Source organism: Lepus europaeus, chromosome 13 (assembly GCF_033115175.1).
Source record: "Lepus europaeus isolate LE1 chromosome 13, mLepTim1.pri, whole genome shotgun sequence".
Lineage (NCBI taxonomy): Eukaryota > Metazoa > Chordata > Mammalia > Lagomorpha > Leporidae > Lepus > Lepus europaeus.
The window spans coordinates 85585101-85601763 of NC_084839.1; the positions used below are offsets into that span (position 1 = coordinate 85585101).

General features: G+C 50.4%; 2 protein-coding genes across 3 annotated transcripts in view; both read left to right on the forward strand.

The window, feature by feature from the left end:
• The first annotated feature begins 7692 nt into the window (after positions 1 to 7692).
• MTLN (mitoregulin) lies at positions 7693 to 8590 on the forward strand. The gene is made up of 2 exons (XM_062208746.1): positions 7693 to 7984; positions 8496 to 8590. The coding sequence occupies exon 1, from the start codon at positions 7731 to 7733 to the stop codon at positions 7899 to 7901; it is 171 nt and encodes a 56-aa protein (XP_062064730.1). The 5' UTR covers positions 7693 to 7730; the 3' UTR covers positions 7902 to 7984; positions 8496 to 8590.
• Positions 8591 to 12291: 3701 nt separating this feature from the next.
• NPHP1 (nephrocystin 1) overlaps positions 12292 to 16663 on the forward strand; it is a 61956-nt gene continuing 57584 nt past the window's right edge. Inside the window, exons 1-2 of one of the 2 annotated variants that reach the window (XM_062209856.1) lie at positions 12292 to 12375; positions 16370 to 16443. In XM_062209856.1, coding sequence (XP_062065840.1) covers positions 12307 to 12375; positions 16370 to 16443 — 143 coding nt within the window. In that variant the 5' untranslated portion in view covers positions 12292 to 12306. The remainder of the gene's footprint in view (positions 12376 to 16369; positions 16444 to 16663) is intronic. The other variant, XM_062209857.1, reaches the window with a different exon arrangement.

Below are 16663 nucleotides of genomic sequence, written 5' to 3' on the forward strand. Positions count from 1 at the left end.
AGTCAGAGTTAGACAGAGAAGGAGAGGAAGAGGGAGAGGGAGAGGGAGAGGGAGGAGAGAGAGAGAGAGAGAGAGAGAGAGAGAGAGAGAGAGAGAGAGAGAGAGAGGTCTTCCATCCGCTGGTTCACTCCCCAATTGGCCACAATGGTCGGAGCTGTGCCGATCCGAAGCCAGGAGCCAGGAGCTTCTTCTGGGTCTCCCACGTGGGTGCAGGGACCCAAGAACTTGAGTCATTTTCTACTGCTTTCCCAGGCCACAGCAGAGGCCTGGATCAGAAGTGGAGCAGCTAGGACTCGAACCAGAGCCCATATGGGATGCCGGCACTGCACGTGGCAGCTTTACCTGCTACGCCACAGCGCCAGCCCCCTGGAACCATTTTATAATTGGCCTTCCTACTTCATCCTTGGCACTTTGTAGCCTATTCTCTAACAAAACCCAGCCTGGTTTTATTTGTATGCAAATAGGATTATGTAACTACCATACTCAAGGAAAACAAGGGCTGCTTACTTCACTGTGAAGGAGGTCCTAAGCTCTTCACACATGTCCTGCAAAGCCCTGTCCACTTCCTCTCTTCCACTCTTACGCCTCTAATTCTTGCTGATTCAGCTTTTTTGCATCCTCACCACATTCACAAATGCTCCTCCTCCATTCCTGCTCCTGTGTCTCACCTGAGGTCTTGGCTATAAAGTCCGTGGGCGTAGTTCTTGACCACTCCTTCCAGTTTCCACCAGGCTCTTCCGTGTATCCTCAGACATGACACTCAGCACTTTCCTATCAAAGCACTCCTCCGAGTTTGCAATGCTGTGTTTATCTGGTTGAGAACATGATGGATGTCATTCTCCCTCTTAGACGATAAGATGCTTGAGATCAGCTCAGCACAGAATGCCTCACACTAACACCTAGCACAGAGTAGGCACCCAGGAAGTCCTTGTTTGAATAATGAGTGAATTATAACTGACCACTTACTGTGGAATTATGGGGGTCAGGCTGATGTCTTACTCACAAGGCTTTTCCAGTTCTTCCTGGAAGGGGTGTAGGAGGACATGCGATTGTGTGCGCCTCCAGAATTGCTGAAAGAAAGGCAGATGGTAGAAGTGGAGAAGTGTGTGTGTGATTTTTTTTATAAAGATTTATTTATTTGAAAGTCGGAGTTACACAGAAAGAGAAGGAGAGAGAGAGAGAGAGAGGTCTTCCAACTGCTGGTTCACTCCCCAATTGGCTGCAACAGCCGGAGCTGTGCCGATCCAAAGCCAGGAGCCAGGAGCTTCTTCCAGATCTCCCACGTGGGTGCAGGGGCCTGAGGAGGAGCACATATGGGATGCTGGCACTGCAGGCAGTGGCTTTGCCGGCTACGACATAGCGCTGGCCCCAGGGGGGAGAAGTGTGTTAAGTGCACCTGCTGAAGGGAAGGACCGAGAGCTCAAGGCCTGATCTTCCCCCATGGCTCCCCTTGCACTCTTGCTCTCACACTGGGAGGAAATGATTCGCACTTGGTAATTACACAACCAAGCACATCGACTTCACGTGGCTTGCCCACCTCTGCATGTCAGCCTCAGAGTGTGCGTCCACTGGGACTGTGCAGAGGTGCAGAACGTGAGTACAGCCCCTGGCCCCCATATGGATTCCCTAGTCCACTTCCAATGGCTCAGGAGAATAGAACAGGAAACAAAGGACCCAGCAGGTAGGCCAATGGACTGTCTGATGCAACTCCGGGGAACAGGCCCTGTGACAGTCCCCAGGGCCAGAGCCCAAGGACTTATTGTGGTGAATGCTCTTTTAATCAAGGCAGAGCTGCACCCTTCGTGGGAGCTCTAGGGTCCAAAGTGCCTGCTCTGTTGCTTAGGAAGTCATTTTCAGCAATATACTTTCAGTGAAATTACCTACAACCAGGGAAAGTCTAAGACTGTCCTTGGTGACATGTTTTCCTTCAGCAATCACTTCAAACAAAAACTCCACAGTGGCGCTCAGGGCAACAATCGGGGGATGCTGAGGCAGTCAATGAACTCATTACACGACTATCTTCATCCAACTTTAACCCTCACCTCAAATTTGTCCTTATCAAGTCCACTAAACACATCCCATTGAAGCAGTTCACCCAGCAGAAAAACACAAAGTTTCAAGGTAGGGACACTGGTTCTTAGAGAGGGATTTAAAAGTTCCAGACCCCCGCCCCTGCCCTGGCAGCTCTCCTCTCCCCACTGGCCAGGGTTTCCTCCCTAGCAGGAGGGTGTCTCTGTGGTCTCTGCCTGCCCCGTGTGCCTACGCAGTTCCCATACACAAGGCTTCCGTGTAGATGACCCAGCTTATTTTTAGTTCAAAGATATTTTAGGGACGGGGCTAGAATTTCAAGTGAGGTTCAAATTTGCACTAACACCAGTGGCCTAAGTATACAGCCTCAGGCTGCCAAAAATGGCCTTTAAAATGGAATCAGACCAAACTCATTTCACAAATAGGAAAACTGCGATTAGAGAGACATTCAGTCTTGGACTGTCCTGTTCATCTCTCGGGAGTCTGTTCGGCCATCCACCCAGAAGCTTTCCTGGCCATTTCCCACTGTTGTCAACACCATAGACTGACCAAGTATCTGCTATGTGCTGGCCTCCGTTCTAGGTACTTGGGATTCTCTAGAATACAACGGAGACAAAAATCATTTTAGTCAAATAGTTTGCATTCTGGCAGGGAGGAAAGCTGGTCAACAACCAGAGCAATCAGTAAGTGAATTACATCACAGCTGGGAAGACAGCAATTACTAGAGGAGAACAGAACAGGAACACGGGGCCAGGTATTCAGCCTAGTGGTTAAGATGCTGGTGTCACATATCCGAGCACCTGGGTTCAAGTCCTGGCTCTGACTTCCTGCCAATGCAGACCCCTGGAGGCGGCCGCAGTGATGGTTCAAGAAGTTGGGTTCCTGCCATCCACACCAAAGACCTGGATTTCATTCCCTGCTCTTGGCTTTGACCCAGCTATTGTGGGTATATAAGAGGTAAACCAGTGGGTAGAAACTCTATTTCCCTCTCTCTCTCTCTCTCTCTCTCTCTCTCTTTGCCTTTCAAATTAAAAACAGATATAGAAACAGAAGAAGAGGATCATGGTGAGCAGAAGTGCCCAAGAGTTGGGGGTGGGAGGGACTGGCTGGGTTTATAAACTTTGAGAGAGCTAACAAAACTGGAGGGAGGTGAGTTAAGTTAGCCATGCATGTTCCGGGGGAAGAGGATGCCAGCCAGAGGCCCACATGTGCAGGTGTCCTCAGGCCGCACCAGGCCAGGCGAGCTCCAGACACAGTGGACAAGCTGGTGGGAGGGGAGCGGTGGGGGTGATGGCTCCGCAGAGCGCCCCGGGCTGCTGAGGGGGCTTTGGCCACTGCTCTGCTCCCCTGAGCAGAGCAGACTCTGATTGCAAAGACCCCCTCACTCTGTCTTCTGTGTGAAGAAGAGACCGTGTGTGGGCAGTCATAGAGGTTCAGACCTGGCAGACGCTACTGCAGTAATGTGGATAGGAGGTGACGGCTGCTTGGACCCGGGAGTACCAGCAGGATGGTAAGAAGCGGCTTCACTCTGGCCGGCGCCGCGGCTCACTAGGCTAATCTTCCACCTGCGGCGCCGGCACACCGGGTTCTAGTCCCGGTTGGGGCACCGGATTCTGTCCCGGTTGCCCCTCTTCCAGGCCAGCTCTCTGCTGTGGCCAGGGAGTGCAGTGGAGGATGGCCCAAGTGCTTGGGCCCTGCACCCCATGGGAGACCAGGAGAAGCACCTGGCTCCTGCCATCGGAACAGCGCGGTGCGCCGGCCACAGCGCGCCTACCGCGGCGGCCATTGGAGGGTGAACCAACGGCAAAAAGGAAACCTTTCTCTCTGTCTCCCTCTACTGTCCACTCTGCCTGTCAAAAATAATAATAATAATAATAATAATAATAATAATAATAAGTGGCTTCACTCTGGCCATGTTTTGGAAACAGAATGAACAGGCTAGGCTGAAAACTGAACAGAGCATGAGAGAGAGGATATTTCTGGGGGTCCCCTCCGCCCCTAAAGACTGAGCTATGTACTAGCTCTGACCAGCCTGGGTGTAGCCTCTACCTGTGTCCGTCTCCCTCCCTGGGCACTAAGTTTCTGAGGGCATCCAGGTGCGGCACTCGCCTTTCCACGCTCAGTGCCTACCAGCAGCGGGCAGATGTTAATTCACACCGGGCCCAACACTCTTTGTCATATTCCTGCTAAGACACATTTTACCTCAAGTATGAAAGTCCTTTGTGGGGCCAGCACTGTGATGCAGTGAGCTAAAGCTCTGCCTGTGGCGCCGGCATCCCATATGGGCACCGGTTCGTGTCCAGCTGCTCCTCTTCAGATCCAGTTCTCTGCTTACAGCCTGGGAAAGCAGAGGAAGATGGCTCAAGTGCTCGGGCCTCTCTGCGCCTGCGTGGAAGACCCGGAAGAAGCTCCTGGCTTCCCATTGGCTTAGCTCCAGCCCTTGCAGCCACCTACGGAGTGAACCAGCAGATGGAAGACTTCACTCTCTGTCTCTCCCTCTCTCTGTAACTCCCCATCTCAAATAAATAAATAAAATCTTATATTAAAAAAGTCCTTTCCACATGTCTTTCCCTACCATATCTTCCATCTTGGCTGCTCATCTATGTGGTTTGTAACAGCCTTTGTATTAATAAATAAGTACACAGAAGTAAAGTGTTTCCTTAAATTCTGTGAGCTTCTCTGGGGACTTAATCTAATCCAAAGGAGTGGGGGTCAGGGGGCATCAGGGCTTGTGGAACTCTTGCTTTATAGCCAGTTGGTCAGTGTCTGAACTGAATTGAATCCCAGAACATCTAGCGAGTCTGCTGCAGTGCGCTGCCCTGCCACACACACACACACACACACACACGTGGTGTCAGAAGCATCCAGTGTGCTGGGTGGCAACCAGGAGGGAGAACTTAACACATTGCTACAAACTTAGTGATTTAAAACACACACGGGACTGGTGTTGTGGTGTAGCAAGCACAGCTGCTTCCTGTGAAGCCGGCTTCCCATAAGGATGCTGGTTTGGGTCCCGGCTGCTCCACTTCTGATCCACCTCCCAACTAATGTGCCTGGGAAAGCTGCAAAAGATGGCTCAAGTGTTTGGGCCCCTGCATCCATGTGGGAGACCCAGAAGAAACCTCCTGGCTCCTTGACAAGTGACAAAAGTCTAACTTGTCTACAAAGTATAGCACACCTGGATGCTTACAGACAATAGGTTATTTTGTTTGGTTGTTTTAAAACAAGGCCTGTTCTTCATAAAATTAAATGCTAGTTTGTAACTGGCCCATTTCTAGCTTCTGTACCTCTGATTGCTTGATAATAGCCAAGGCCACTAGACTGTGGTTTCTCCTGTCTCCTCTCGGCTGCAGACACGGGATAGCACAGGTGGTACCAAGGTCAGTGATGCCATGCTTGACCCCATCCGGGAACAATTGAATAACTGAATCATTACATTTTTCAATAAGGTTACAAAAAAATACCTGGCTGATTGGCTAACCGCTTCTAGCTTCTGTATGCCTACTTTCTGCCTGCACAGCCCACACCCAAAAGCAAATGTCCAATAAAAGTAGGTTTTGCCTTTAAAACTGCCCAGCACTGCAACTCAGGGCTGTCCTCTCCAAACTTGCTCCATGAGAGGGCAGTCGCCAGCTGGCTTATAGGCTCCTAATTTGACCTCAACATTCTCCTGTTGCAGCCATCTGGGAAGTGAACCAGCAATGGAAGACTGACTCTCTCTCTCTCTCTCTCTCTCTCTCTCTCTCTCTCTCCTTCTATGTGGTTCTGACTTTTAAATAAATCTTTAGAAAACCAAACAAACATATTCTTTATTTTATACCTTCCATGGGTCAGGGTCCAGGCACAATTTAATTGGGTCACCTGTTAGAGCTTCACATGGCTACAATCCAAGTGCCAGGCTGTGTTCTCACGTGGTGGAGGCTGGAAAGGGGGAAAATCTGCTTCCAGGCTCATTCAGGTCGCCAGCAGAGTTCACTTACATATGGTTGTGGGACTGATGGTTCCAGCTGTTTGTTGTAGACGGAGGCACTGTGCTATTCCTAGAGACCATTTACAGTCCTTTGCTAAGTGAATTTTTTCTCAAAGATTTATTTATTTATATGAAAGGCAGAGTTGTACAGAGAGAAGGAGAGACAGAGAGAAAGATATCTTCCATCTGCTGGTTCACTCCCCAAAGAGCCACAACAGCTGGGGTAGGGCCAGGCCCAAGCCAGGAGCTTCCTCCAGGTCTCCAACATAGATGTAGGGGACCCAAGGACTTGGGCCATCTTCTACTGCTTTCCCAGGCCATAGCAGAGAGCTGGATGGGAAGTGGAGCAGCCAGGACTCCAACCGGTGCTCATATGGGATGTCAGCACTGCAGGCAGCAGCTTTACCTGCTACGCCACAGTGCAGGCCCCCATGTATGACTTTTACATCATCATATAGTCAAAGAACCACTAAGTTGGGCTGGCGTTGTGGCATAACAGGTTAAGCTGCCACCTGGGTGCTGGCATCCCCTATGGTTCCAGTCCTGGCTGCTCCACTTCCCATCCAGCTCCCTGCTAATGCACCTGGGAAAGCAGCAGAGGATGGCCCAAGTCCTTGGGCCCCTGCAACCATGTGGGAGACCCGATGAAGCTCCTGGCTCCAGCCTGGCCCAACTCTGACCACTGCGGCCATTTGGGGAGTGCACCAGCAGATGGAAGTTCTCTATTGCCATATCTCTACCTCTTCTGTAACTCTGCCTTTCAAATAAATAAAAATCTTAAAAAAAAAAAAATGCTAAGTTGAACCTTCACAAGTTGAGACACTGTAACCACAGGAATGTTGGGAACATCTTAACACGGGTCCCAGCCCCACTCAAGGGAAGGGGATGACACAAAGACCTGAGTACCAAGAGGTGGGAATCTGTGTGTGTGTGTGTGTGTGACAATGATGTTACTTATTAGAAATGTGGTGTTCCCCTTCCTGGACCAATTCTTCCCTGGGTTCCTTCTGCATTGTTGCTGTGCTGTATAATATGGTAACCACCAGTCCCACGCGTGGCTGGTATGACTGAAGAATCAGACTTTTCATTAAAAATAAACTTTAATGAATTTAAATGTGATAGTTGATATGCAACTCAATTACCGGAAAGTTTCTGATGTTTGTTTAGAACAACGTGGCATATGCATGTACTTTTTACAAGGGTAAATTTTATGAAATCAAGATATGGATCAAGTAACTACTGGATTCAAGTTGAGATGAGCTGGGCTTCTGACTGTAAAAATACGTAGCAAACTTCAAAGACTTTGTGTGGAAAAAAAAAAAGCCTCGTTAATCATTGTAAACTTATTCCACGCTGAAATAACACCCTGGCTATATAGTGGGATAAGCAAAATACAGTATCCAAAAGAATCTCATCTGTTTCTATTTGTTTACTTAAAAAAAAAAAGTTATCAGAACATTTAAAGTTGTATTCTGCCGCATGTCGGCTAATTACGCCGGGACATATCTGACTGCGGTCCAACAACGCACACCGCGGGGGCGGCGGGCGCGCCCCGCCCAGCCCCGCCCAGCCCCGCCCAGCCCCGCCCAGCCCCGCCCAGCCCCGCCCAGCCCCGCCCAGCCCCGCCCAGCCCCACCGCCCCGCGCCGCCTCCCGGGACCCGCCCGCCAGCGCGCGGCGCCGTCTGACCCCGCCGCCGCGCCGTAGGCCGCGCCGCTCCCCGGGCGGGCGCGATGGCGGACGTGTCCGAGCGCACGCTGCGCGTGTCGGTGCTGGTGGCTTTCGCCTCCGGAGTGCTCGTGGGCTGGCAGGCGAACCGGCTGCGGAGGCGCTACCTGGACTGGCGGAAGCGGAGGCTGCAGGACAAGCTGGCGGTGATGCAGAAGAAGCTGGACCTGGCCTGAGACCCCGCGCGGCCGCGGGCTGGAGCCTGAGCCAGGCTCGCCCCTGTCCCCGCCTGCCCGGCCGGGCTCGTCCCGCGGTGTCGGTGAGCAAGTTCTGCAGGGGCGCGACTGGGAGGCTTCCGGGTCGGGCAGGCGTCTTGGGGCAGCCCCGGGACACCTCGCAGACGCCAGGAAGAGGGAGTTTTGTTTTCCCGAGGATCTTCCCCCTCGCGGCGCTTAACGCGAATGCCTTAGCACCTGCGGTGTGTGTCTGTGCAGCCTGACCGGAGGGAATGAAATAAAGAGCAGATCGGGGAGGTGTGTTTGCCGCCCCCCTGCCGCCCCCGTCACGGCTTTGCATGGCGTCCTTGGTAGCTCCATATAAACCTTGACCTCCACGGTGTGCACGCCCCAGCCAGCGCAGAGCAGAGAGCCGTGGCTGGGCTGTCAGGAGCCTTGCACCTGAACCTCGTGTTTTCGTCGGCCCCGTGCAGCCTGAGCCTTCAGAGCCTCGGTTTTCTGGTGCATGGCACCAGACCCTGTGATTCGTGGCTTTGCCAGCACAGTACAGTAATGTAGTTCTAATTTCCGCCCCCTCTTCTCTGTTTCCAACAGCTTGTCGACGATGGACGTGGAGCACAGGAAAGAAGGACTTTCTTCTTGCACTTTATGAATTAGTTTTATTTTTAAAATAAAGTATTTTAAACGTCCTTGAATTTTTTTTCTTTTTTTCCCCCATTTATTTGACAGAGTTAGACAGTGAGAGGGAGACAGAGAGAAAGGTCTTCCTTTCGTTGGTTTACCCCCCAAATGGCTGCTATGGCCGGCGCTGGGCTGATCTGAAGCCAGGAGCCAGGTGCTTCCTCTTGGTCTCCCACTCGGGTGCAGGGCCCAAGCACTTGGACCATCCTTCACTGCACTCCCGGGCCACAGCAGAGAGCTGGCCTGGAAGAAGAGCAACCAGGACTAGAACCCAGCACCCATATGGGATGCCGGCGCTGCAGGCGGAGGATTAACCAAGTGAGCCAGGACGCCAGCCCCCTGAATTTTTTTTCAAAGGGAAAAGGGGTATGCTGCCTGCCTTACAGTGTATCACTTCAAGAACTCTGGATTCCCCGAACTGATGGGTTAGTGCTTTAGATATTTTCCTTCTGTTGGGAGGTGTGCCTGTTCCTCAGTGCCAGCCCTGAAGCAGGGTGGCAGGGGACCCTAAACATGACAGGTACAGGTCATGTCTGTAAGACTTTGCCCTTCTAAGAGTGACAGCGTATCCCACTTACAGAGTGTCAGTACGTAAAACAGACGTTTCTATTGGTAAACTTCTTCTCTTTGTGTCATGGGGTGTACACATGAAGCTGAAATCCACCTGAGCAGAACTTGAGGGTGAATCCCAACTCTGAAAACCGAGAGGGATCGAGTCCCTGGCAAGTTGCTAGCACACGCTCCTGCTCACTCCTGTAGAGAACACAGTGCTCAGGACAGGGCGGGGAGGGAGGGGGGAGGTGTTTGTCCTTAAAGCTCCACTGTCCCATCCAGGCTACACTTTCAGTCACTTCCAGGTCACCTTCCCCCACTGAGGTTGAAAGAGGCCATATGCAATGGGTGGCCTTACGCTAGAACTTAATTCAGTGTATCTGATCAACAGTTCATTTGCAAAGAACTCTCTTCACCAGGAAGCACCGCTGTGGCAGCAGTGGGTACAATTTCACGTTTCTAGTCTGCCATGCTGGCTTGCAGGCTGTTTGAGAACAGCATTAAACATCAGTGTCATGGTGGCTGGTGTGTGCCGGAGTGGGTAAAGGCGCCATCTGCAATGCCAACATCCCACGTGGGTGCAGGTTTATGTCCAGCTGTTCCACTTCTTTTTTTTTTTTTTTTTTTTTGACAGGCAGAGTGGACAGTGAGAGAGAGACAGAGAGAAAGGTCTTCCTTTTTGCCGTTGGTTCACCCTCCAGCACCGCGCTGATCCGATGGCAGGAGCCAGGTGCTTCTCCTGGTCTCCCATGGGATGCAGGGCCCAAGGACTTGGGCCATCCTCCACTGCACTCCCTGGCCACAGCAGAGAGCTGGCCTGGAAGAGGGGCAACCGGGACAGAATCCGGCGCCCCAACCGGGACTAGAACCCCGTGTGCCGGCGCCGCAAGGCAGAGGATTAGCCTAGTGAGCCGTGGCGCCAGCTTACTTTAAGACCTCTAAATAGCAAACTTTATTCCCTTTGCTAGTCATTTAAAAACAGATGGAAGTATGAGGTGAGAAGTTAGAAATTAGCCTGTGTGTGAGAGAGAGGGGCTGAGCAAACACAGCCTCTGCAGAAGCCCACCTTGGAAGCAGCCCCAGGTTTTACAAGGCAAAATCCTGCCCACACCCCCAGAACTTCCCAGGTGGTCTCAGCCCTTCCCCCAAGGGAAGCTCCCAGGACAGTCTCGCTCCTCAGCACCAGATGGGTCACCTGGCCTGGTAACACGGAGCAGTAAAACCTTCACAGCCTTCCCCCAAGGCGGGCCCCTAGGGGAGGCTCCTGTGCCGGGAGCCAGGTGGGCTCCCCAGCCTGACAGCGCTGAGTAGTGAACCCTTGGGAGGGATTTTTCCTCAGCAAACCCTTTGTCCTGGAGGAGGAGGAGAAATCTGGACCCGCTTTGTTCCCAGTCTGATCAGAGGCCTCGTGTGCTGAGCACCCATCCTGCCAGCTGTATTGTCTCCATTTAACCATGAAACCCTGTTTTCCCCAGCCTGACTGCGCACTCTCTCAGGTTTTGTCTGGAGAGGTGCCCATCGTTCTTACGGACGCCCTACCCCAACAAACCTTGCTACTTTACTTTCCACCGAACTGAAACGATATGCAAGACAGTACAGGAATGCATGGGGTTGGGGCCGGTGCTGTGGCATAGCGGGTAAAGCCGCCTTCTGCAGTGCCAGCATTCCACATGGTCCAGTTCAAGTCGCAGCTGCTCCACTTCCAGTCCAGCTCTCTGCTGTGGCCTGGGAAAGCAGTAGAAGATGGCCCAAGTCCTTGGGCCCCTGCACCCACGGGGGAGACCTGGAAGAAGCTCCTGGCTCCTGACTTTGGATCGGCGCAGCTCTGGCCGTTGTGGTCAACTGGGGACTGAATCAGCAGATGGAAGACCTCTCTCTCTCTGCCTCTCCTTCTCTCTCTGTGTAACTCTTTCAAATAAATAAATAAAACTTAAAAAAAATGCATGAGAGCAAAGTCATCTTCCCACCCCAGGCAAACAAAAATAAAGAACTTCTTCGCACCCATCTTAATTGTTCATAGAGTTATTGGGGGGAGGGGCATGTATTTATTTTTACTGACAGAATTGTATCACAAGACCCTGTAGCTTTTCCATTTAAAATATGAAAGTCTCTATAAATTAACAGAGACAAAACAATCTTACTTAGTTATGTATAGACATCCATTTGAATAGATGAGGATTTCATAAACGAAGGCTTGTTTTTAGTGCAATCTTTTTTCATTCTGCTTACCAAATGACATCACTTCTAAGCACTGATTTATTCATCCATTTTAAAATATAATATTTTGTTGTCACAACATTGATATTTGAAAGGCAGAGAGACAGGAATCATCCATCCATTGGTTCACGTCCCAGATGCCTGCAACAGCCGGGCCCGCAACAGTTCCAGGAGGCTGCAAATGGCAATTAAAAACTGCCTCTTGAAGTGAAAATATGCACCCCAAGAAGGCCAGATGGGAAAGGTCCTTGGGCCACTTACAGTTAAAGACTTTGAGATACTCAATTGTATCTTTTTTTTTTTTTGATAGGCAGAGTTAGAGAGGGAGAAAGGTCTTCCTTCCGTTGGTTCACCCCCCAAATGGCCGATACGGCTGCGCTGATCCGATGGCAGGAGCCAGGTGCTTCTGGTCTCCCATGGGGTGCAGGGCCCAAGGACTTGGGCCATCCTCCACTGCACTCCCAGGCCACAGCAGAGAGCTGGCCTGGAAGAGGGGCAACAGGGACAGAATCCGGCGCCCCGACCGGGACTAGAACCCGGTGTGGGGCGCCGCAGGCGGAGGATTAGCCTAGTGAGCCGCGGCGCCGGCCTCAATTGTATCTTAAGTTTAGCAAAAATGTTACCAGAAAACAAACGCCCTAAGGAGTGCCCCAAGAGGAACTTCGTGGTGATGCTGACGTTTTGGGGGACTTGTGGTTTCGCCGCGGGGCGATCCTCAGCGCTTGGGATTTAGCGGGAAAAATGCCTAGGCAGGGAGCCGGAGCTGCGGGCTCAGGACCCGCCGGGCGGGGCGAGCGGACCACAGCCAGCGAAGGCCGCCCTCACACTCCTCGCCGGACCAGCACCCGTGGCAGGCTCAGAGCGGGGGCCGGCGCGCGGCAATGACGTCACCTTCTCGCGCCGCCGCTTCGGTTTCCCGGGCGACCCTGGGCAGCCGGGCGCCGCAGCCGGGGCGATGCTGGCCCGGAGGCCCCGCGACCCGCTGCAGGCCCTGCGGCGCCGCAGCCAGGAGCTGAAGCAACAGGTACGGGCGGGCTGTGCAGAGAGGGGCCTGGTGGCTCGGGCTCCGGGGCGGGCGAGAAGTGGGGCGCAGCTGAGCGCACGGCGACCGCCTCACCGCGCCCCTCCTTGATCCTCGGATCAAGTCCCCACCGCACTGACCTCCCTCCCCTACAACATCCCGGCGCCCTGCTGCTCCCAGCCCTGTCCCCGGCCGCTGGCGAAGATCGGGGCCATCCGCTGCGCGGCCCCGGCGCTCTGCCGTCTCTCCCGAGCTCCCCTTTGGTCCAGCCGAAACGTGGACAACTGCCTCTCCAGAAGGTCCCTGCGCCCGCGGCTCCCCGCGCGCCTGCTGCCTCCCCCGCCTTGAGGCCTGCACGGTCGGAACACTACAACACTAAGACCCGACAGACTGAGCAACGGGTGTGAACTGAGGCTGAGGCCTCAGTGAGTCATAAACACACGAAAAGTGTCAAAATAGTCAGGAAATTGCAAAGGAAGTAAGGATTTTACAGATCACCGTGTTGGGTCCTGGGAAGGGGGGAAAGCGGCACTTAGCGGCTTGGTAAGATGCAGCGAAAGTGCACGCTCCCAGGCTGGGTCCCCGCGCGTCCGGGAACCTGCTCTACCAGTAATTAAAAACTGGACAGAGATTCGTGTACAAAAGTGGGTGCCGCATTCTTGCTTATAACAGAAAAGGCCAGGAAGGATTTGAACGATCCGTAAGAAGACACAGATAAATAAGTGATGGGATATAGTGTATTATATGATACCGAATGATTAAAAATTTTGTTACTGAAACTTTCATGTGTTAGGGAAAGCACCCGTGGTAAATGTCTTTAGAAAAGGAGTATGAAATGGAATCTACAGTATTCCTATAACATTTTCTCCTGTCTGTAGTGTACATAGAATAACACAGGAGACATGCACAAATGGTCTCTCAGGGTGGCAGAGTGCTGGTCATTCTGCTTTTCTCTATGCTTCTGTGTATTTTCAAAACTTTAAATTCGCTAAACTACATTTCTTAAAACAAGGAGAAGGTAAATGCAGTCAATGGATTGTTCACTTAATTTCTGAAATTCTTACTCCATTTTACTTTTTTTTTTTTCCTTGTGTGATCTATTACCAAGTATTTTTTCCACGAAATAAAATTACAGTCTTTGGCAGACAGATTTACTGGTGCTCATACTTTATCCAGTTTTGGGCTCTTGTTTACAAAGTACAAAAGACTTGGCAGATAAATATTTAAGTGACTTTTATTGAAATTATAATGGTGCAACCATGGGGCCACTGTGGCTTATCTGGTAAAGCCCCCACCTGCTTCCCAAATGGATGCCAGTTTGAGTCCTGGCTGCCCAACTTCTGATCCAGCTCTGCTATGGCCTGGGAAAGCAGTAGAAGATGACCCAGGTCCTTGGGCCCCTACACCCATGTGGGAGACCCGGAAGAAGCTCCTGGCTTTGGATCAGCACAGTTCCAGCAGTTGCGGCCATATAGGGAGTGAAACAGTGAATGGTAAGACTCCCCCCACAAACCTGCCTCTGCCTCTCTCTAACTCTGCCTTTCAAATTAATAAATAAATCTTTGAAAAAAAAAAGAAAAAGAAGGTATAATGGTAGACAAAAAGCAAAATACTCGTTTGGTAGAAATAAACATAAAACTTGCTGGAACATTGATTTATTTTGAATTTTGGTAGACTAAATATAATTTTGTATGTAATTTTTTAAGTTAGTTGGGCATTTGGAGAACCAGGAAGAGTTTCATAAGTAAACTATAAAAACAGTTATTAAACTATTACAAAGATTGTTCAGGCTGGAGAAAAATTGGCTCAGGAGTCCTTTGATACCTTGACAGTCTACAAAGGGCTTTCTTTTTTTAAGATTTATTTATTTATTTAAAAGTCAGAGTTACAGAGAGAGAGGAGAGGCCGAGAGAGAGAGAGAGAGGTCTTCCATCCACTGGTTCACTCCCCAATTGGCCACAACAGATGGAGCTACACTGATCTGAAGCCAGGAGCCAGGAGCTGCTTCTGGGTTTCCCTTGAGGGTATAGGGGCCCAAAGATTTGGGCCATCTTCTACTGCTTTTCTAGGCCATAGCAGAGAGCCAGATTGGAAGTGGGGCAGCTGGGACTCGAACCAGCGCCCATATGGGATGCTGGTACTGCAGGTGCAGGTGACAGCTTTACCTGCTATGCCACAGCGCGGACCCCTACAAAGGGCTTTTGATAGTATGAGCTATTTTTTCCCTGACTCAGTAGAGACCTGAAGCAGACAAACAGAACAAATGTGCATGCAACTCAGTATCCATGCAACAGGTAACCAGCATCTCATCCAGGGTCAAATTTTATTGCTCTTTTTCATCCACTTTATTCTCATGTAGTAGATACAAAAGTGACCAAAGAAGTACGAGAGTACTTCCAAAGGTTCATGGAAATGGAATTAAAAGAGAAATTAATGTTGGTGAGAAAAAAATTGAAATCTATGCATGTAAGGGAGCCTTTGAACATTATGAAAAAAAACTGTGCATGTGTTTCAAACATTTTTTGCCCAAAATAATTTTACTTCTGTTTTGCATGAACTTTTGGAAGTGCCTTCATATGTGCCTCTTTTGTGGGTACACTGACAAAGCTACATGTAGTGCTCGTAAATTACTAACAGTCATGGCATATTCAACACAACGGGATAAACTAATGAAACGCTCAACAGTGTGGAAGTTTCTCAAACAGATGCTGTCTGGAAGGGCTATGCGAGAGAACATAATGTGTGAGGCCAGTTATGCAAAAGTTAAAGGACAGGCAGAACTAACCTGTGGTGGAAAAAAAATCAAAATAGGCTTGTCTCTGGAGGAGAGGGATGGGGTTACTGGAACTTTCTAGGGTGATGGTAATTCTTTATTTCTTTTCTTTTTTAAAGATTTATTGATTTATTTGAAAGGCAGGGTTACAGAGAGAGAGAGAGAGAGAGAGAGAGAGAGAGAGAGATCTTCCATCCCAGGGTCACTCCCCAGATGGCCACAATGGTCAGAGCTATGCTGATCCAAAGTCAGGAGCCAGGAGCTTCCTCCAGGTCTCCCACATGGGTTTAGAGGCCCAAGGACTTGGGCCATCTTTCACTGCTCTCCCAGGCCATAGCAGAGAGCTGGATCGGAAGTGGAGCAGCCAGGACTTGGACTGGCACCCATATGGGGTGCCAGTGCTGCAGGCAGAAGCTTTTCTCACTACGCCACAGCACTGGCTCCAATTCTCTATTTCTTGATAGGAGTTTGGGTTACGCAGGTTTTTGCATCTGTCAAAACTCAAAAAAATGTACACTTTGGATTTTTACATTTCATTGTATGTAAATTTTACATCACATGTTGAACTCTGGTTAGTGAGACCCATAGTACATTATTTAGAGGGAAATATATTGATGACTGTAGTTTACTTTGAAGCACATAAAAAATAAGATGGGTGGATGGATGGTTAGGTCAAATAATTGTAGTAAGATGTTAAGGTATAGGGGCCGGCGCGGTGGCGCACTAGGTTAATCCTCTGCTTGCGGCACCAGCATCCCATATTGGCGCTGGGTTCTAGTCCTGGTTGTTCCTCTTCCAGTCCAGTTCTCTGCTGTGGCCCAGGAAGGCAGTGGAGGATGGGCCCGGGGGGGCAGAGGAGGATGGCCCAAGTCCTTGGGCCCCTGCACCTGCGTGGGAGACCAGGAGGAAGCACCTGGCTCCTGGCTTCAGATCAGCGCAGCTCCTGCCTTTGTGGCCATCTGGGGAGTGAACCAACGGAAGGAAGACCTTTCTCTCTGTCTCTCTCACTGTCTGTAACTCTACCTCTCAAATAAATAAATAAATATATTTTTTTAAAAGGTTAAGGTATAAGTTAGTAGGGTATTCACTGTAAAATTCTGTCAATTTTATTGTGTTTTCAAGTACTCACTATAAAGTATTGGTAAGAAAAAGATGTGATATTGTGTTTCCTAAGCTATATGGTATTTAACAGTGTGGTATTTAAACTGTTTCTATTTGTTGTAGGTTGATAGCTTGCTTTCTGAGAGCCAATTGAAAGGAGCACTAGAACCCAGTAAAAGGAGAGATATTTACCAAAGGTAAATTGTGCTCAAGTTTACAAGCTTCCAGGGCCTGCACTCGCATCGCCAGGAGTCATATTTGAGCCCCAGAAATCGAGGTCTGCTTGCTTGCTTTTCTCTCTTTCCCTCCTACTTTCCCTTCCTCCTCCCTTTTCCTCTCCTGCTCCTTTCTTCCCTTCCCCCTTTCGTGTTTCTTTTCATTAAGACAGTTTCTGAAAGGAAAAAATAGTAATGGATA